This window comes from Rhinatrema bivittatum, chromosome 9, assembly GCF_901001135.1.
Source record: "Rhinatrema bivittatum chromosome 9, aRhiBiv1.1, whole genome shotgun sequence".
Taxonomy (NCBI): domain Eukaryota; kingdom Metazoa; phylum Chordata; class Amphibia; order Gymnophiona; family Rhinatrematidae; genus Rhinatrema; species Rhinatrema bivittatum.
In genome coordinates, this window is record NC_042623.1 from 194,748,222 (window position 1) to 194,770,689 (window position 22,468).

General features: G+C 42.3%; 1 protein-coding gene and 1 long non-coding RNA gene across 2 annotated transcripts in view; both read right to left on the minus strand.

The window, feature by feature from the left end:
- Window positions 1-7,389, minus strand: part of SLC19A3 (solute carrier family 19 member 3) — a 36,740-nt gene extending 29,351 nt beyond the window's left edge. Inside the window, exons 1-3 of the mRNA XM_029617131.1 lie at window positions 7,158-7,389; window positions 5,785-5,871; window positions 4,921-5,078 (exon numbers count right to left, since the gene is read on the minus strand). Of these exons, the coding sequence (XP_029472991.1) occupies window positions 4,921-5,070 (150 nt within the window). The 5' untranslated portion in view covers window positions 5,071-5,078; window positions 5,785-5,871; window positions 7,158-7,389. The remainder of the gene's footprint in view (window positions 1-4,920; window positions 5,079-5,784; window positions 5,872-7,157) is intronic.
- A 3,898-nt stretch (window positions 7,390-11,287) lies between these two features.
- LOC115099038 lies at window positions 11,288-21,817 on the minus strand. The gene is made up of 3 exons (XR_003858670.1): window positions 21,681-21,817; window positions 21,206-21,509; window positions 11,288-12,799 (listed from the first exon to the last, which is right to left on the minus strand). It is a non-coding gene; the product is annotated as an uncharacterized LOC115099038 (long non-coding RNA).
- Window positions 21,818-22,468: the final 651 nt, after the last annotated feature.

Consider the following 22,468-nt stretch of genomic DNA (forward strand, 5'->3'; position numbering starts at 1 on the left):
TCGAATGCTGTTTTTTGCCTTAATTTTTTCAGCCAGCTCCTTAGAGAACCAGATAAGATTCTTTTTTACTTTCCTAACATACAGCCCGATACTGTAAAACCACGGGAGAGTGGACGAACGCCCGCTCTCCCGGCGCACGCACCGGCCCTTCGCCGGTGCGAGCTATCCAGTATGCAAATTAGGCGACGCGGTGCAAACAAGGGAAAGGAGGCGCTAGGGACACTAGCGCGTCCCTAGCGCCTCCTTTTGGCCTGGAGCGGCGGCTGTCAGCGGGTTTGACAGCCGACGCTCAATTTTGCCGGCGTCGGTTCTCGAGCCCGCTGACAGCCACGGGCTCGGAAACCGGACGCCGGCAAAATTGAGCGTCCGGTTTTCGGCCCGACAGCCGCGGGCCGAATTCAAAAATTTTTTTTTTTTTTTTACTTTTTTTTACTTTTGGGGACCTCCGACTTAATATCGCTATGATATTAAGTCGGAGGGTGCACAGAAAAGCAGTTTTTACTGCTTTTCTGTGCACTTTCCTGGCGCCGGAAGAAATTAGCGCCGACCTTTGGGTCGGCGCTAATTTCTTAGAGTAAAATGTGCGGCTTGGCTGCACATTTTACTTACTGGATCCCGCGTGCATACCTAATAGGGCCATCAACATGCATTTGCATGTTGAGGGCGCTATTAGGTGCCGCGGGTGGGCCGCGTGTTTTCCTCCCCTTACTGAATAAGGGGTAAGGGAAAACACGCATCCAGAGCAGGCTGACAGTGCGCTCCGACGGAGCACACTTTACTGTATCGACCTGATATAGATTTGTTGCCTTTGTAATAGAGCCTTTTAATTTGGCCCACTGTTCTACCTCACCCATTTTTCCTCCAGGTAATCCCCATTTTGACAAAGTCCATATTTGTGAAATTCAAAACTCGGGTCTTTGTGTGACTTCTCTGTAACCTATTCGCAATATTGAATCATACTGTCCGATGACATTATTCCCATTAGAGTGCACTAAATCGAGGATCGCACCCTCCCTCGTGGGTTCCATTACCATTTGTTTGAGCAGAGCCCCTTGAAAGGCATTCACTATCTCTCTACCTTTTGTAGATTCTGTAGAAGGGATGACCCAATCCACATCCGGCAGATTAAAATCTCCAACTAGCAACACTTCTCCCTTCTTTCCCAACTTTTGGATGTCCTTGATCAAGTCTCTGTCCAGTTCATGTTGGAGGACTGTAGATCACACCAGTAAAAATGGAAGCACCATCTTCTCTTTTTAGGATGGTCCATAAACCAACTGCATTGGTTGCCAATTAAATATCAGATTTTGTACAAAATATTGACCATAATTAATTCTCTATTAAATAGCCCTAATTCATCCTGGCTATGTTCAGTTTTGAGAATATGCAAACCTAGAGAGCTTCAATCCTTGAATATGAACCTTTTGGATGTTCCTTCAGTCAGGTTAGCAAGATTAAATGTTACCCATCATAGAGCTTTTTCTGTAGCTGGGCCTATATGTTGGAATGCTCTACCAAATGCCCTACACCAAATTTCAAATACTAAGGAATTTAAAAAATCATTAAAAACATACTTCTTTACAGAAGCATTTAGAATTACTGAATAAAAATTTAAGTAGATCCATTTTCTTTTATGTTGTGTTATGATGTTATTTTAATTTTCCATCTTTATGTTTTGTTAAATTTAAAATTAATTTTATTTTATTTTAATATCTTTTGGGATAAAGATTAGAAATATTGATAGTGATAAGTTACTATGTAATTTTTATTCATACTTTTATTATTTTTTATTTTATTTTTTTTACTTTCACTTTATGAAAGAATAGTATTTATTTTGCTCATTATTGTAAACCATTTTTGTTCAAATCTAATTTGCTAAAGACGGTATATAAAAAGTCTTAAATATATAAATAAATAAGCCTCATTCACTATTGCATTAGGGGGTGGATTAGCGCCTATTTAACCCGTGTCCGACTGCAGGTTATACAATGCGCTCAGCTGAGCGCACTGTATTGCATCGGCCCCATTGTGTCTTTCAACAGTAGGATCTTGAAAAATGCTTCCTCCTTATGGAAAGGAACTGTAAAGCCCAACTCAAGTACCTAAGAGCTACTGAGCCAGATATGAATACAAGTGCTCCTTTCCTATTATAAAGTAACTGTTTCCATCCTGTGTGTGTGTGTGTATATATATCATCAGTTATGCAGGTTTTGAGACATTTAATGAGGACTGTTTTTAAAACATTTCTTACTAGGAGAAGAAAACACTGTGAAGGTAACTTTCAAACAACTCTGCAACTCCATATATGTGCGTATGGAGATCTGTGCTTTGAGATATTTCCAGATTATAAAATATGCCTATGTATGGTTCTGCATGAATACCTGCAATGAATTGAAAGCATGTACTTTTCCAAGCTAATTTTATATTTTATGCATGAAAAAATTGCAACTTGCATATGATCTTGTTTACAGGCAGAAGTCAGTCTATTTTAAAACATGAGCCTGTTACTGAAATCACCAGTTTGCCAAAACCTCCACCCGTTCACCCAGTCCTTTTCCAGGTCATTGAGTCCATCCAATTTCTTCACTCTGATCTCCCACCCAATAGTAAACAATAGACAAGTCTGGTATCAATTGCACAGGATAATTAGCAAATGTAACAGTATGCAAATAAGTTGACACGTATGCATTTCTCTTATAAAATAGCAACTTGTGTGCTTAGCTCTTGGCCGTGCCCTGGGTGCTACTAGACTGCTCCCTTTTTTTTTTTTTTTTGCACATAAATGTATGCAAAAGACTGGAAATGCACGTGTACTTTTGACGTTTTTAAAATATCATGTAGGCAGGTACAAGCCACTTAGGCGCACATATGCTAATTTATTTGCATAAATGTTTTGAAAATTCACCCCTATATGGTGAATTAATTGATGGAATCTTTTTAAATTCACAATGTTTGGATTGTGAACATTTTGTTTGTTTTTCACTCACTTTGGAGAGGTTGTTTGAAAGTTAAATGTAAATTTTGATGGTGAGTGAGCAAAAAGCTGTGCCAGCTCTGACTTTTTACTTTACATTTAGGCAAGCTTTGATGCTCCTGGGTCACTCGGCAGGACACCACTGAAATCCAAACTAGAGCTAATGATGGCAGCTTGCTGTGTGCTCCACAGTCCACATGTAAACACAGCACGGGATGAATCTGGGACCCTACTGACTGAGTACTCTGTAGTTTTCTCGAGAAGATTGTGCTGATGCATCCTCCTGCAGATCATTGCTCACTCGCCATCAAAATTCACAATCTAACTTTCAAACTTCTCCAAAGTGAGTGAAAACAGCCAAAATATGCATGTTTTCACCTTTGCTTTGCGCCACCAAGAACTGAAAAAGAATAATTTGACTTTTTCCATATTTTCTCTCCCCTCTGGGCACGGAAGAAGTACGTTTGAACCTGGTCCTGAAATGATGATGATTAGGTCATCTCATTTTAGGATTCAACCTAACAATGCCCTCTTCCTCTCTCCCTTGGAAAAACTAAACCTAACAGAACCCCAAAGCAAAGTTTAGGGCATTAAAAGCAAAGTTTGGTCTGCTGAAAACCTCCCTCCTGGGTGCTGTACAGAGGATAAGCTTTCACAGCCACAGAATCACAAGCTTGAATCAGCATTTTTCTGCTTAGAGTTTTTACGAAAACTGGAGCCAACCCAACTTGCTTAAAAAAACCATTCACATGTGATGATTTTCCCCCCGGATGTTTGTAAAATAAATAAGGCTCAGCAGCAATCCTGTGCAATGCTACAGAAGAGATCTGGAGTTAATTCCTAATCCCGACCTCTGCTCGCTGGGGAGGGGGGGGATGTAGCATTCACAGCCCCTGGGGGGGTGAGAAGAGGAGGAATGTGCTTCATTTCTTCTTGTTTCCAATGTGAAATGACCCCCCCCTGAAAAAAAAAACATTTTTCATTTTTCTTCTTTGCATTTTAGCCTGTGCTAAAGCTTTTAAAGCAGGATCAAATGCAGAAATTAACCCACTCCTAAAAAAAAAAAGGAAACTACATGGAAATTAAATTTTTATTTACATTTACACTGTCATTACACAACAGTGACACCTAGTGGTCAGATTTGGATATATACACATATTGGGGTAGATTTTAAAAGGTTGCGCGCGGGCGTACATGTGCACGTGCTACCCGGCGTGCGCACGTGTATGCCCGATTTTATAACATGCGCGCGCAGACGCGTGCATGTTATAAAATCCTGAGTCGGCGCGTGCAAGGGGGGGTGCACAGTTGTGCACCTTGCGCGCGCCGAGCCGTGCTGCCTTCACCCGTTCCCTCCCAGGTCGTTCCGAAATTGGAGCGGCCTGAGAGGGAACTTCCCTTCCCCCTAGCCTGACCTTCCCACCCCTTCCCCTAACCTCCCCCCCCCCAACCCTACTCTAACCCCCCCCGACCTTTATTTTACCTTTTGCGCCTGCCGGCCGACTGCTGGCACACAATCCCCGGCACAGAGGCAAATATAGCTGCTGTGCTGGGAGGCTGACCCCGTCCTGCCCCGGGACTTACACTTTATGTGTGTCGCCGGGCCTTTTGAAAATAGGCCTCCGGATTTACGCGCGTAATCTTTTGAAAATCCGGCCCATTGTGCTCTGGAACAGGCTGTCATCTGTGGACCCTGGCCAAGAATAGCAATGGTTGGACCAGACAGAAGAGGATGTTAGATAATGGGGAGGAATAAAAAAAAAGTTTCCCTGTCCCTGGTTAAATTTTCCCTGAGCATCTTGTTGATAACTCACTTATTTCTCAGCATAAGAAAGCAGATCATAATTTCATGGCAGGAAAAGTCAAGGCATCCCATCCGTATCTGAAATCCGTATCCAATTAAGCGTTAGAAGAAAATTCCCTTTTGCCACTGAATCTGAGCCTACCTCGTCGATGGTTAAATTTTTATCAGGTCCGGTTAGGTAAGGCGTCAGGAACGGTTCCGAAGGCCTCAACATGGAGAAAAATCCAAAGATGCAGAGAATGACTGTGGGGTAAATCCAGCTGTCGCTATGCAGTTTCTTCAGGAAGTCCATCTTTTAAGCTGGAATAAAGTGAAGAATGTCCGTTAAATGTGCACAGGGTTACTTTATGACACACCCAGGGCACACTTTGCATTCACAACGTCTCGGGAATGTTTTCCTCATTATTCACTTCTTTTGAGTTTCTAGTTTATAAATGAGCAAGTAAGGTTAAAGTTCAATAAGTACTGAGTGAGAGGGAGAGGAGAGACGTAGATAAGATTAATATCTTGGGTGCCCATGTAATAAGGCACGAGTAAAAAAAAAAAAAAAAAAGCTTCAGCGTACATTTATTTTTTTTACTCGCCCCAAAAAGCAAAAGGTAATTTCCAAAGCATTAAGCTAACCGTACGCTAATACAGTGGTTCTCAACCCAGTCCTCAGGGCATACCTAGTCAGTCAGGTTTTAAATATATCCAGTATAAATATGCATAAGGTGGATTTCCATGCACTGGCTGTATGGTATGTACATACATTTCATGCATATTCAATAGGGAGATCCTGAAAACAAGACTGGCTAGCTGTGCCCCCGAGGTCTGGGTTGAGCACCCCTGTGCTAATGCACTGGGAGTTTAGAAATGTGCATTAGCCAAAAAAAATGTGAGTGCAAAAATATGCTTAGCGCACACAAAACATGGTTTGTGCAGATTGATGTGTGCAGGAAACGTGATTTATTTATTATCATTATCAGATTTCAGAACCGTTTTACAATCTCTTATATTCTCTAACCTGGACTACTGCAGCTCTCTCTCTCTAGGACTTCCAGCCGGCCACCTTAAACCTCTCCAACTTCTTCAGAATGCAGCGGCCTGACTCCTGACCGGTAAAAGAAAATTTGATCACATTACTCCGACTCTGATTGCTCCACATTGGCTCCCACTGCAATCTAGAATTATCTACAAATAATTCACCATAACCTGAATCCTAACAATGATCTGCAGGGAATAAAATTTTATCCACGTATCCCTACACATTCTCTTAGATTTCATAATAAAAGTTTACTGGAAATGCCAACTGTAAAAATCTACCACTTACGACAAACAAGACAGAGAGAGAGAGAGCTATTTCTAAGGCAGGCCCTGTGCTCTGCAACTCCTTACCTGAAAACCTTAGCATAACTACTGACACCAAGACCTGAAATCTTAGCTTTTGGAACAAGGCCTTCTCACTAACTCTGTAACTAAAAGTTCACCCTTAATTCTAAGATATGCTCATTGAATGTCTTCCTGTTTAAATGCCTTCCTTTTAACTCTTCCCTTGTACTTTACGTCTAATCTTATGTGCCGAGAACATGATTTGTGCACGTAAATCCTGAGCCCAGGACCCTGCACCACAAACTCCAGGCTCAACCCCGTAGACTAACACTAGCTTCAGCATCTTTACTCCACCTCTGGCCAGGAGTTAAATTGCCAGCGTTAAGAAAACTCAGGTTAAGCCTATGTACCTCCCGTCACTGGGGAGTAATAACCAATGCCCTGATTAACATGGGATTTGCATGGAAGAGAACTAATTCATGTGCACTCACATGTGTGCACTAAATTTTGATGTGCCAAACTCCGGTGTAAAGAGGTGCCCACAAAAACGTGCACACAGCTGTGCTTTAACATGTGCGCACAGCCCAGTACACCTTTTTACATCGGAGTTGGATACTCTTTGTATTACTTACTTTTCGTATTTTGGCAAATTAAGAATTCTTTCTTTTATAATACAAATCAGCCTGGTATTATAAACAATATGTGCAAGAGATTCCTCTGTTTACTGGAGGATGTCATTTACAGTCATTCATGCATGTCAGTCACATCACAATTGAATCTTGGAGGTGAAAAGCAGAAATAAACCTGTCTATTTTCAGCCAAGGCTCTGCTAGTTTTTACCCCCAGGAGAATAGCATTTTAATGGTACAATACAAGATGCTGTTGTGCCGGCACATGTGGCCTTCGTTAATGCAAATTAAAGAACTTTGGGACTCAGTTGCACTCACAAGTGCTACATAAAGTAGTACATCCCAGTATCTCAGTGTAAGAAAAATTTAAGCAACTAGGAATCCAGTTATTACATTTACTACGGCAAAATAAGCGGGTGGGTTGTTAATTTTTCTGTACCTCTTTACCCTTTCAAAGGTAGTCCAGAAATGAAACGACGGCACGTGGGTCTGCTGTCTTCCAGGAGCGGTTCTGCTTGGCGTTGGTTGATACCAGGACCTCCTCAGCTTTACAGTTCTCCTGCAGTAAGCATGGCAAACAGTCTGGACACTTTATGACTACACTGGATTGATAAGATCTTCAGACACCAGTCCTGGAGGTCAGAATAGGAAAGCTCCTCAGAGATAAGAGTTCCGCCAGAGGCTACACCACCTCTGTTTTCAAGGCCTCAAGTTTTCCAGCAGTAGCTTAGGAGCAGATTCCGTATTAATGATTAACAAGTTCTGTCACTTTTAGATGTTTTATTGGTATTCTCCTTCTCTGGCTTATTAATTGAAAGATTGCCTTCTTTAAGTTTGATCTGGCTTGTAAGTGAAAAATGACTTAACCAATCTGCCTGGAGCGGGGGTAATTTCATTAACAGCCCATCTAAATGATGTGACAAATATGCATCAAGTTACAACAATTTTCAGAGTGGTCTTAAGTGCATATGTCTGTTTTGAAAATTATCCCACCAAGTTTACCTACACAAAATCACAGCTGCTGTTGTGTGCGCAGAAATTCTTTTGAGAAAATGTACCCGTGCATGTTTGAAAATCCAAAAGTATGCATATAATCCATACCTTTCCCCAAGCCTGCCCCCAGGAACGCCTTCGATCAGTAGAGGTAAACTTACATATTAATGGGCAGTACATGTGTAAGTTTATCTGCATATCAGGTGAGCAATTTTGTAAAAGGCTGTTTTACCTATAGAAATGCGTTTGAAAATTACCCACTGCAGTATTGTGTTCATTATGTGTTTCTCTGCCCAAAATAGCATTCACTATTGTCACCATCATCTGAGTACTTTTTGTGCCTCCTAGTTGATGTAAGAGACTGTTTCTGTATTGATGGATCTGATTTTGACATGGTGGTCAGAAAGGGCTTTAAACTTAGCAATGCATAGAAAACTGCTTTCACTTCCAGAATAGTCAGGTGGAGAGTTTTCTTGCTGTGTTCAGAATCCCTGAGAAAAGTGCCCAGAATAAGTAGCTTCCATGACTGTTTGCTGAGAGCTATTCCTTTCTCCCAAATGTTTTTATCCATCCACCATTCCAAATGGGCCAATGAATGGAATGTACACTAAAATTAGAGCGATACAGTTCGGCATGTATTTTTTATTGGCCTGCTTGCTACCAGGAATAGCACGGGAATACACTAAAATGAGGATATGAGGAGGGTGCATGTTAACGTGTGCACAACACAAACGCATTTGTCCTTCCCGTATCATTCATTTTCCCCATATTACAAACAACCCAAGTTAAAGGACTGCTTAACCCATGGGAATCCCTTAGATTCCCTCCCCCCCCCCCCCATACTTACATATACACAAATATCAGGATTTCCTCCCCTCGTGCACTGAAGAAACCATTCAGCAACCCCTTTCTTCTGATCTCTCCCCAGATCACCCTTGATACTTATTTCACTCCCTGCTGACACTTCCTACCTGTCCCCGCATCTCCGGCCAGGTAGTCTGTATTCTTATTTTTATTTTAAAATGTATTAATCGCTTTTGCCTAAGCCCTAAGTGATGTACATAACGTACATAAAATGGGTTACATTAAAACTCAAATAAATAAATTGTGTGATCCTAGAGTGATTGATTGGGTTAGAAACCGGCTGAGTGGGAGGCGACAAAGGGGAGTGGTAAATGGAATTTTCTCTGAGGAGGGGGTTTGTTACTAGGGGTGAGCCTCGGGGATCGGTCCTTGGACCAGCGCTTTTCAATGTTTTTGTGAGTGATTTAATGGAAGGGTTGATGGGAAAAGTTTGTCTTTTTGCCGGTGATACCAAAATCTATAACTGGACAGCCAGGAAAGAGTAGAAAACATGAAGACGGATTTAGTGGTGCTCAAGGAATGGTCTAAGGTCTGGCAGCTCAGATTTAATGCTAAATTACAGAGTAATGCATTTAGGATGCAAAAACCCAAGGGAAAGATTCAGTATTAGAGGTGAAATTCTTCTAACAAAGAGCAGGATCTGGGGGTAATTGTATCTGATGATCTTAAGGTGGCTAAAGCAAAGGTAAAAGCCAGAAAGATCCCTGACTGCATAGGGAGAGGAAAGGATAGCAGAAAGGAGATATTTCCCCTGTATAGGTCCCTGATGAGACCTCGCTTGGAATACTGTGCACAATTCTGGAGACCCCACCTTCAAAAGGACATAAACAGAATGGAGTCGGGTCAGAAGGTGGCTACTAAAATAGTCAGTGGTCTTCGTTCTAAAGCATATGGGGGTAGATAAAATATCTAAACATTTTGAGCATTCTGTTAAACATCGAAACTTTGTAAACTGTTGTAATGGCGAAGCCGAACAACGGTATATAAAAATCGATAAATAAAATAAACATGTATACTGTAGAGGAAAGACTAGATAAGGGAGATATGATAGAGACATTCAAATATCTCAAAGGTTTCCATGCACAGGAGGGGAGCCTTTTTCAATGGAAAGGAGAACATAAGAACATAAGAAATTGCCATGCTAGGACAGACCAAGGGTCCATCAAGCCCAGCATCCTGTTTCCAACAGAGGCCAAAAACCAGGCCACAAGAACCTGGCAATTACCCAAACACTAAGAAGAACCCATGCTACTGATGCAATTAATAGCAGTGGCTATTCCCTAAGTATAATTAATAGCCATTAATGGACTTCTCCTCCAAGAACTTATCCAAACCTTTTTTGAACCCAGCTACACTAACTGCACTAACTACCTTCTCTGGCAACAAATTCCAGAGCTTTATTGTGCGTTGAGTGAAAAAGAATTTTCTCCGATTAGTCTTAAATGTGCTACTTGCTAACTTCATGGAGGTTCTAGAATGAGGAATCATGAGATGAGGTTGAAAGGGGAGGTAGACTCAGGAGTAAAGTAAGGAAATATTTCTTTACAGAGAGGGAGATGGATGTGTGGAACAGCCTCCCAGTGGAAGTGTTAAGAGACAAAAATAGTATCCAATTTCAATAAAGCATGGGATAAATACAGGGGAAGTGATGAGTATTATAATGCTAAATTAATTAGATGGATGGGCAGACTGGATGGGCCTCACAGTCTTTTTCGGCCATTATGTGTCTAAACGAAATTCATGGAGAAGTGAAATAGAAATACCTGTTTATGAAAGGAGAATTTTAAAGCATGCAATGAGAAAATTCTCAAACCAGGATAAATAATGTTAACAGAATGCCTGTGAGCCAGAATGAACAGTCAGCCAGAAAATGTATGCAAATGCCAGACTGAAGAGAGGAAAAGAGCACTGCTTTATAAGATTTTGGACACTCCATTAGTCTCAATGCTTCAGGTACTGAGTTGCACAGAGAAGGTGCAGCAACAGAAAATGCTCAGTCTCTTGTCACTGACAAACTTGCCGACCTTGCTGAGAGAACATCTAGTAGGCCTCATTTCTGTGATCTAGGAGCTCAGTAGAAAGCCACAGTAGAAAGCCACAGTAGAAAGTTTGCCCATGGAAATCGATTAACACTTATCAATTTGTGGATTTGTTCAAGAACTTTGCACTGGGAGGAAGAGTATTATATTTCCCACTGATTTGGCTTCAGTATCATTCTGGTACTGTTCGGTAGCATTTTGTACTTTGAACCGTACATTTGATTCAAAGTTGAAGGCATTCCCGGGCAGTGGCATGCTTCTAGAAGCATCTTCAGGCCCAGGCAGACTGAAAGAGGTAGAGGGATCTGAGGTGTTTCTGCATTGCTGGGGGTGGGAGTTTGCAGTGTGTATGGGGGGGGTTCCTTTTGACGGGGTGAAGAGTAGGCACTGCTTACCTTATAATTGCAAGGTTGGCATGCTAATGGTTTACTACAACCCTGGACTAGGGGCTACATTTTCATGTGCTAGGCATGCATGTTAAATTTAGCTATTTAAATGTTGTGCAGATATGGGAACATTAACTTTCTAACATGCTAGATTGGACCAGTGGCAGGGGATATGCAACTAGTATGTACAATAAACATGCATGCTCTTTGTAACCAAAAGAAAACACATTTAGTACGTAGACCCCCAAATAATGGACGTAGACTATATGTAAAGTCTGTTCTCAGGACTAGCTATACTTTAATAAGCCACTTCTAAAAAGTTCTGAACTAAAATTGTAGGCATGGAACCATGTTTTTCAGAATGCATTAGTGTGAAGGACCTAGTTAAGGACCCATCTTTCACAATCCATAGAAACTACAACTTCTCAATAGATAGCTGAAATGAATACGCCATATCCTTAATAGACAAAATTAACGACTTAAAAGCTCAGTTTCCCACCTGCCCTGCAGCAATAGCAACCAGTAACCCAAAAGGCATAACAAAGTGGTCCGCATTCGAAAGAGGGTCAAATCTTGAAATAACCCAAATAATCACAAAGATTAAACCCGACATGCACCCAAGAGACCCTATTCCTTCCAATACCTTGAAACAAATCTTTTTTTTTGTGGGGGGGGAGGAGCCTTTTGGCAGTTTTGTCCTGGGGAATTTAAGCAACAGTGAGATATATTGCTGGAATAAGATTTATTTCCAAAAGAAAATTTTGCTTGTTAAATTCTCTCTTGTATGTTTCTATAAACTGAAATGCTTGTTAATGTTTGTGAAAATTCAATAAACATAAAAAAAATCTCAGTAAAAGAAAGGTTGGAAACCAAATTAACTTCCAGTGTTTCTTACTGCATAGTGCTCATCAGTGCTGTTAACACTGCTGTACACCAGAAATTTGACTTGGGACTTAAGCATTTGCAATGCCCAGGACCTTGATTTCCTTCTGCTCAGGAAATCCTGACAACTCAGATCTTACAATGTTACATGGAGATATGGAGAAAACACTATGCTTGAGATATGGCATTCGAGATCTATCTGGAACTACTAGCCCAGGGACTATGTGTGTATATGTTTATAAATATAGATATATAATTGTAAAAAACAAAATTTTGAGTTCTAATGTAAATGTATAAATATATACAATCTTTAAAAAAACCCCAAATCCTTTCATTCATATAACATATCAAGCAAATACAAAAAAGGGATTTCATAGAACTACATATACAAATAGTCGTTAAAATAACATTAACATATTAACATATCATATAAATATGATGAAAAAGCAACAAAGTCCAAATGATCATGGACTGATCTTGCAAATTCAAAGTGCTGAATCGTAGTGCTGAATCGTAGTGCAAGTAGGCACACAGATTTATGCTAGCATTTTATAAACTGGATGGCGGGATCCGCACAGTTTAAAAAATACCACATTTTGGGATGCTCCTTGTTGGGTATGGGATCTCCTAGTCTTTTCTTTTGCTCCTCTTCATCCTTGTCCTGGCAATGGGTGTGGAAGTGTATGCGTCAGATTCTTCATTTTCAGGTGCCATCATTGTTCTTTAAATCCTTGGCTGTACGGTCTCTCTTGCTGGGCAATGAGAAGAAGCTTTTGCATTTTCTATTGTCCATTGCTCTGAAGTGGATTCTCACTCATCGGAAGGATACCACTGTCTTGGATGGTAACCTGATGGAATACTGTGTGTAAACTTGCTAAATATGAGCAAGTTATAGCAATTAAGTGGCAAGCCTTAAGCTGTAAAAAAATAAATAGATAAATAAATAAATAAATAAACAAACAAACAAATAAATAAATAAATGCAGTATAGGGACCCTATACTGCATTTTTCAACGTCTTGATTGTCTTCTTGTATTTTACTTGTCTTGTCCTTGAATTGGGGGGAGGGGGTTATCGTCCTATTGCTGGTATGTTATATCTTGTTTGCTGTTTGTAACATTTAAAAATTTTAATAAACAAGTTTGAAAAGAGACAAACACGCACAAATTACCACAAATTTGTGCCTCAAAAGTATGCACGAATGCTTAGTACAAGCATCTATTTGTAATGAACACACAAACTTTATCTACTCAAAAAAAAAATGTGTATGATTATTTTATACCCGAATTACCCAGAATGAAATGGGGAGGCAGGTATATTTTAAAGAATGCGTGTACTCCATGTGTGTGCACCTGGAATCACCCATTCATCTAGACCCTCCAACACTTCACCCAGAACTCCCACCCAATTTCAATTGCGCGAGTCAATTAACAGGTGTAAAAGGTTTTGGATAAGTTCATTAATGTGTACATGTATATACTTACAAAATATAACTCTGGTGCATACTTTTGAACTCTACCGTGGAATACTCTTAAACTGCATCTTTTTCCCGTCTACTTTTACGTGCAATATTAAATGTATACGCTTGGGGGCGGATTTTCATACTCCGCGAATAGGCCTACTTTTGTTTGCGCTCCAGGCGCAAACAAAAGTACGCTGGATTTTAGTAGATACGCGCGGAGCCACGCGTATCTGCTAAAAACCTGGATCGGCGCGCGCAAGGCTATCGATTTTGTATAGCCGGCGCGCGCCGAGCCGCGCAGCCTACCCCCGTTCCCTCCGAGGCCGCTCCGAAATCGGAGCGGCCTCGGAGGAAACTTCCTTTTGCCCTCCCCTCACCTTCCCCTCCCTTCCCCTACCTAACCCACCCACCCGGCCCTGTCTAAGCCCCCCCCTTACCTTTGTCGGGGGATTTACGCCTCCCGGAGGGAGGCGTAAATCCCCGCGCGTCAGCGGGCCTCCTGTGCGCCGGGACGCGACCTGGGGGCGGGTCCGGAGGGCGCGGCCACGCCCCCGGGCCGCCCCGGGCCGTAGCCACGCCCCCGGGCCCGCCCCCGGAACGCTCCCAACACGCCCCGAAAACGCCGCGCGGTTCGGGCCCGCCCCCGACACGCCCCCCGACACGCCCCCTCCGAAAACCCCGGGACTTACGCGAGTCCTGGGGCTCTGCGCGCGCCGGTAGGCCTATGTAAAATAGGCTTACCGGCGCGCAGGGCCCTGCTCGCCTAAATCCGCCCGGTTTTGGGCGGATTTAGGCGAGCAGGGCTCTGAAAATCCGCCCCAATACGTAAATGTATACGTGCAATATTAAATGTATAAGGTTTACAAAGTAGAATATATGCAGGTACATGCTAATTTTATACATGCAAACCCTGTATAACTCTTTGAAAATGTCCTGAATTATGAAAGGTCTACACCAGCCACACTAAGCCCCTCAGCACTGCTGCTGTCTATTCTTTCATCCAGACCTCTGTATTCAAACCTGCAACTTTCTGAGACTAAACTACAGTCTATCACTTCTTCTTCAAAAGGAACAGCAAACCTAGCCTGGACTCTCTCTGTTATCCTCAGTGGTTGTTTCCCTCCCCTTATTATCCAATGCTTCTTTTAAGATGAAACCTTTTTTCTCTTTCTCAAGTTGGATTCAATCAGCATACCACTTTACCACCTTGCTTGAGATTTCCACACTGGCAGCTCCACAGTTAGTGTAGTTGTCCCTCTGAGATCGACGTTCCAACCCTCTGATTACAAATCTGGCCACTAAACAAGAAGCTATCTCTTTTGGCTGACCCAGCCTAGTTACTCATTACCCTCCCTTTATTGTTATACACTGACAGATACATTTCTGAGATGTGGTGAACCATAGGTGGAGCAAAAGAAGTAGATATACATGTTGCATGATTAAAAGGAAAGCCAGTGTTTTCTCTTCATCTATCATCTCAGTCTATAAGAGAAAATATATAGGTGTGGTGGCCTTACTTGGCTAGGGAGAAGATGTGGTTAGTAAAGTATTTCCCAATCACATCTTTCAGCCTGAACTAGCAGGTCTGGTTTTCAGGATATGCTCAACAAATAGACATGAGATACATTTGCATATAGAGGAAGAAAATCTATAACATTCATATTAATTCATAGCTATGCTGTTAGGTGAGGCTCCAGGACCAGGTTAGGAAACACTGAACTAGCTGCTGGACTTTTACATTTATTTTACATTTGTTAAATGTATTAATCGCTTAACGCAAGGTGGCCTAAGCGATGTACAATAAAAACATTTAGATTCAAATTTGACAAAAACACAGACACTAATAAAAACAATTGAACACCTGGGGATTGTGAATTTGAATCACGCTCTCCCACAGATTCTATTTTTATTTTTTTTATTTAATGTGAAGCTTTTAAATTTGAGATGCATGGGAATTCTGGACACTCTGAACTTGGAGCTGTGAGGCCCCGTTCAAGAGACCTTGGTCTCACTCAGTCAAGCAGGTCCTTCTCCACTGCAGTTAGGTCTTCCAAGAGTCATTGCTTTAGAAACATAGAAATGACAGCAGAAGAAGACCAAATGGCCCATCCAGTCTGCCCAGCAAGCTTCACACTTGTTTTTTTTCTCACACTTAACTGTTACTCTTTGGCCCTTAGTAACCTTTTGGTTCCAATTCCCTTCCACCCCCCGCCCCCCCATTAATGTAGAGAGCAGTGCTGGAGCTGCATCTAAGTGAAGTATCAAGCTTGATTAGTTAGGGGTAGTAACTGCCTCAATAAGCATGCTACTCCCACGCTTATTTGTTTACCCAGCCTGTGCCATTCAGTCATTGTTGGTTGTTGTCTGAATATAAATCATCTTTTCTTCATTCCCTCCTACCGTTGAAGCAGAGAGCTACTCTGAATATGCATTGAAGTGAAGTATCAGGCTTAATTGATTCGGGGTAGTAACCGCCGTAACAAGCAAGCTACACCCATGCTTATTGGTTTACCCAGACTATGTAATTCAGTCCTTGTTGGTTGTTGTCTGAATATAAATCATCTTTTCATTCATTCCCCCCTGCCATTGAAGCAGAGAGCTATGCTGGATAAGCAGAGAGCTATGTTGGATATGTATTGAAAGTGAAGTATCAGGCTTATTTAGTTTGGGGTAGTAACCGCCGCAACAAGCAAGCTACTCCCCGCTTTTTTGTGAATGCAAATCCATTTATTTTTCCACATTTCCTCTTGCCGTTGAAGCTTAGAACAATGTTGGAGTCGCATTAACCGTGTGTATGTTTATTGAATAAGGGTATTATCTCCAGGTAGTTGCCGTCATTCCCACTGTAAACGGAGTTACATCTACTCCACTCCCCTCCAGTTACTTTAAAAAGTACATGCGCAATTGCACGGGTGCAAGTTTTCTTTTAAAGATTCCTTCTAAATATATTGTAAAACATAGGAATGATAAATTTGCTTGTGTAGCTGCTTAAAATTAGGAGCACACCTATGTGCACCTGGACTACTTTAAAAAGTACATGCGCAATTGCACGGATGATTTAAAATTCCAGCATACATACAGTGAATGGGTGCCCATGTGCTCACTTTAGTTACCATCCAAGCTAGTACAACTCCTGCTCTACTAAGCATGTGCAGGAATTCCAGCGCGAGCACTGCCTCGTGAGTCTTCTCTGTCTTTTTTTTTTATCTGAGCACCAGCACGGATGTGAACCTATCTCTCTCTGTTTTTTTCCTGTGAAAATCTAATATCTGTTTTTCCTTTAAAATCACCTTGCTGCTTCAGCAGACCCCAAACAGCACTTTTCAGTTCTACCAACAAAAAAAAAAAAAAGATTAAGAATTGTTTCCTCCTCAGCATGTCTGGTAAGAAGAAATCCACGGTGCGTGGGTTCAAGAACTATACTTGTGGTAGAAGAAAACCCATTGGTATAAAAGTGTGTATCACCTTCTGATTTATTATGGATGCCAAGAGTGCTCCCCTTTGGTCTCTCAGCAACATTGAGGGTCTTCACCAACTGCTTGGCTGTAGTAGCAGCAAACCTGTGACATCAGGGTATTTGAGTCTTTCCTTACTTGGATGTGATAAACACATGGGAATGTGATTGAAAACATCCAGCTCTCTTGCAAGCAACTATCTTCCAGGGATCTCTAACATTTTAGCAGATAACCTCAGTAGAATTTTTTTTATCCATGCAAAAGGTCTACAGCAGTCGTCAACTGACAGTCTATTCAGTCTATGGGGTCTCCCAGTGATCAACCTATATGCATCAGAGCAAAGTAGGAAAATGGAAATGTTTTGCTGCCATTTTTTCAAATGAAGGCAGATCAGATCAGGATGCTTTTCTGCTCAATTGGAATTTAGATCTCATGTATGCTTTCCATTGATTCCTCCAATAGCCAGAACAGTGCAAAAAGTGCTCAAACAATGGACATATCTGATCCTCATAGCTCCAGCAAGGCTCAGGCATCTGAACATTCCCTCCCTCAACCTGATGGTTTGGATGTTGAGCACACAATCACCGGATTGTCTTTACCGAAGGAAGTTGAAGACATTCTAGTTGTTATGAACATGCCCAGTGGGCCCTGGGAAGGGATGCAGAGGTGCAATCACTTGCTCCTGGGAGAGTGTGAGCCCTTGGCCCACGAGGTGACTCGGGGAGGAACCCCAAGATACACCCCGAGGGAGGTGAGCGAGTACAAGCATGGGCAAAGCAAGAACAAGGGAGTAGGACGAAGCGGGGTCAGCCCCCCGCTGAGCCAACATGCATCAGTGAGGACAGACGGAGGCAGAGGGCTGGATAGAAGGAGCAGGGAGCCGGAGCAGGGGACTCAGGATCCTAGAACATAAAAGAGTACATAGGGGAAATGAGGACTCCTGGACTTGGACAAGATGAGAGTCTGGAGGTTTGGACGAGGCAAGACTCTTGGGACTTGGAAGAGACGAGACTCTTGGAGTTGGAAGGTGCTGTCCCTTAGGGCGTCCTACACAGCCCAAGGTGGACTGGTCACGGACCACCCTGTCCTGCTGCGCGCCCTACACAACCTGGAAGGCTGGTTGCCTACCTCTTTATAAAGGTCCCCCAGGACATTTCAGGAAAATGTGATCTCATCTAACATAGGCAGCTGGACAAAACCCAAAGATGCTGGAAAGCGTGATGATTACATAAGTGTAAACAAGACACGGATCTTTTCTGCCAACAGCACCTTTCACATTGGCAGAGCTGATGCTTTAAAAGTCTCTGATCAGAAAGGGAAAAGCACCTCCGGGCAGGAAAACGACCACTGAATCAGATCAGCAACCTCAGTAAGATTGAAATCCTTTACATTACCTGCTAGTCATGTGCGTCTTAGAGAGGGAGGGGGGGGGGGGGGTGACACCTCCACTCCAAATTCAATTAGAATCTGATCACAAAATGATCAGGCCAGGGTAACGAGTCAAATAAAAAACAAAACAAAACCCACCTCCTCCTGAGTAGTAATTAATTGGCTTTCTTTATCACTTTTTCTTTTGGAAATGGTGATTAAAAAGATCTGAGGAAAAGAACTGCAAAGCGCTTTGTAATGCTGTTTGAAAGAAAGGCATTATGCAAGCCAAATTATTATTATTATTATTATACAAAGCTTATTTAATGAGATGCTGGCTATGCCCCGCAATTGAAAACTTTTCTCCTGTGGGCACCGGGAAGCTTGGAACAGATGTCACTGTGTTCCCTGCATTATAAAAATAACTCTCCTCAGATACGCTCTTCCTTTAGAGAAATGTATTCTTAATTGCTTTGTGCAACCTGTAAAGAACTTAATGATACCTCAGTCTCTTGACAAATATTTTTCTGGATATGTTATGACACTTTTAGGACAGTTTGGTCTTCATTTAACAAGTTGGTTTTTTTTTTTTTCCCCCCTGATAGGCTCAGAGTGTGAAAGGAACCCTTGATAAATTTGGCATATTGGGCTTGCAGTAAAAAGTTGCTGAAGTATTTTACAACTATCTGAAATTCTTTACATATCATTCTTCTGTCTATTTTAAAAAAACCAAAAAAAACAACATCCTTTTAGAAGAAAAACTATTTTTGGTAGATTAATTTACAAAATCAAAGACCAACGCACACATCCTCCTCCTGCATGGCCTACTTTGTCCCATAAAAACATCCCACCTGCACCGCGTTTTTCACATCTGTGAAGCTGCTCTAGGAGGAAACGGTTACAATAGTAGGCTTTGAACTGAAAACAAAGAAAGGGAGGATAGGAAAGTCAGCAAACACGCAGCAGGCGATGCCTTGCGGTGGAATACTGTAAATGAAAAACTGTCTACACTCTCCTCTGTAGAAAGTATCCAAAGTTCATATGGCAAATGGAAATGGCCCCTCTCCAGCAGGAGTTAGAAATATTTCTTGAGGGTTTCTTTGCTATTTTCACAATTTTTCCTGATACCTTGCAGGACAAAAACATTATGATTTCAAGAGGAAAGAAATGAGGGCAGCAGCAGGAGGAGGAGGAGACCACCTGAGTGTGCAAACGCTGCAGCCTCCCAGGATACATTGCAGGTGACAGTGGTCAAGCAGTCCGTGGTTTTTATTTATTTATATTCCACCTTTCAGCACTTCAAAGCAGATTACATTCAGGTACTGTAGGTACTTCCCTGTCCCCTGAGGGGTAGATTTTAAAAGGAGTGCACGCACATGTACACCCAAATTTATAATTTGCATGCACAAGTTATAAAAGCAGGGGTCGGCGCGCGCAAGGGGGGTGTATAATTGTGCACCTTGCGCGTGCCGAGCCGCGCTGCCTTCCCCCGTTCCCTCCCCCCTAACCTGACCTTTCCACCCCTTCCCCTAACCTTTCCTCCCCCTAGCCCTATTCTTAACACCCCCCCAAAATTTTTATTTTACCTTTTGCGCCCGCCTCTGGGCAGGCGCAAGTTGTGCGTGCTGGCAGCCTGCCGGCAAGCGATCCTCCGACACAGCGGCAATGGCTGCTGTGTCGGAGGCCTCTGGCCCCGCCCCCGGACCTCCCCTTTTGTAAAGCCCTGGGACTTACACGCATCCCGGGGCTTTACGCTCATCGCCGGGCCTTTTTAAAATAGGCCCGGCATGCGTCACCTTTTTAAAATCCGGCCCTGAGGGCGCAAAATCTAAGAGCCTGATTTACTAAGGCTTTTCTCCCATCCTGTATCTATGGGGAAAATGCTTAGTAAATGATGCCCTCATTTTGTACCTGAGGGTAAAGTGACCTGCCCAAGGTCACAAGGAAGCAGCAGTGGGAGTTGAACCCTGGCTTCCCAGCCTGCCGCTCTAAACCACTTGGGCTACTCCTCCCCTCTGAAGGTTGACATCTGTGAAACGACGGACGCAGAAAGAGCGCTGGAGTTTGGTGTCATAAAGAGACCTTGAACTCTTGGAAATTGACGAATGAAAGGATTACTGATTGCCAGCCTAAGAAATATTGTAAAGCTCAACGGTACAAATTCTGCCACCCAAGCAGCCGCTCCAGTACAGGGGAGGAAAGTAGAGACCAAATGAGAAGAGAGCCTGCTCCCCAGCCACTGACTTAGAAGGACAGCTGATCACCACCACACTCCCAGGTTTTTGGAGAGGAGCCCTTAATTGAACTTACCGTCTTGAATTTGTATTTGGGATGATGTATTCATCGTTTCTTGTATTACAGTATGTGAGGGGGGTGGGTGGGAGGTGTGTGACATGCTATATTGGGGCTGTACTAGATAACATATAGTAATTGTGGCAGACCAATTGGTCCATCCCAGTCTGCCCAGCAAGTTTCTTATGGTAGTGACTGCTGCTCTGTGCCAGTTACCTCCCTCTCCCAGATTTATGTTAAGGGCAGAAAGATTTACAGTCAAAACCAAGCAACTCTCAAACCCATAACCAAATTACGGCTAGCAACATTTTTACAGGGTGAGCAGCCGCCTTGCTAATTCAGACACTGCTGCTTTGAAAATGCTTTGCTTTTGGCCTTGGGCGTAGAAACAGCACTTGGTGGGTTTTTTTTTTTTTATAATTAGAAGCGGGTTATTAAATGTAAGTACATTAATTATGCCACCGGTAATACTGTAAAGGTTCCCTTTTTTTTAGACTTGTGTCAGTGATGGGAATCGGTGTGCCGTTGGAAAAAAAAAAAAAAAAAGAATTAATATTGCTCTAGTTCTAAATGCAATAGCTGTACTACATCCTCAAAGCTGCCATGTGTCCATCAGTGCCCAAGAACACACGAAGAGCTTCTCCCTGAAAACGAGATGCAAACTGCAAGAAGCGCCAGAAAAACCCCCCCAACAATCCAGATGTTGTCTACAGAATCTAAAAGAATGTAAAAGTTTGGGTAACCTACCCTTTTGCTTCTTGCTGTTTACGTCAGGAAAGCCTCTTGTCCTCCGTGCATCCTGCTTTCACTGGTGAATGACTACCAAGTAGCAACCTGAAGACCCGTGGTCACAGGTGCTAAATTATTTTGTGTTTTTTCCTGCTAGATAGCTCCCACTTTCCAGATGCTCTGCTTTGGCAAAACACTTAAAGGCCACTTGTTCACAATGGCAGCTGCCTGGTCGGTCACCTTCCTTCTCTCAAGTCTTGTGCACCTGCAGTGCTTCCATTGAGCTGCAGACGGATAATAGGACCACTGGCACCAACAAGTCCTTTAAAGAAAACGAACAAAGAGGATAACCCAACTCCCAGCTGCTGTTAAACATGGATTTACTACTGTTTCTTCCTTTGTTAGTTCAGAAACTCTGGCACACAAACATTGCAGTTTCAGAGCCCTGTTGCTCTGTAAACACGCAGCAAGTAAGTTTTACAAGTTCACCTACCAGTCCAGCAGTTAAGTAGTCTGTAGTCTTCCGGTTGGCAGCCTCTTCAAACTTCCTCTCCGAGTTTAGAATTCAGTGCTATTCTTCAAATGAACCGATTCTCTCGCAGTTCCGGTTAAGCCTGTCTGAGAGTTTTCCCTGCACCTTTCTCTCTACTTCCTACAGTTAAGTTAAAAGAAGGCTATGAGTCCCACCCCCACAGGCAATCAACCATTACATCCAAGTCACACCTAAGCCGGCCATGTCATAAGGGACAGGCTGAACCAATTCGGGATTGACCCCATTATTCGACTGGTTGAACCTATTCCTGGAGGAGTAATGGCATCTTGAACTGGGCTCATTGATGCTCACTTATTATAGACAAAACAGAGCATCTACTGTCTTCCCTATTAGAAAATGAGCATCCTAGAAAAGCTGAAACATCTGTAAAATTCAAGCATGTTATAGAATCAAAATAAAATGGAGAAATCACTACCAATACTGTCATGCTTATTTTTGAAAGATTGATGGAGTTTATTTTATTTTTTTAATGCAGGTTTAAATGGTTGTGTGTATGTGTCTGTGTTAATAAATTCCAATCAGTTAATTAAAAAAAATAAATGATCATACATCCAAGCTGCTTTTATCACACACAAATCTAGGGAAGAAAATTAGACACATTGCAAAGACTGTTGTCTTTTCAGAAGTATTACCTGTTAATGGAAAAGGGAAGGAAAGGCTCTGGCATTTAGACGTCTTCAATTTCTGGCTCAAAAAATAGTGTAAAAAAAAGTGTTTTTTTACATACA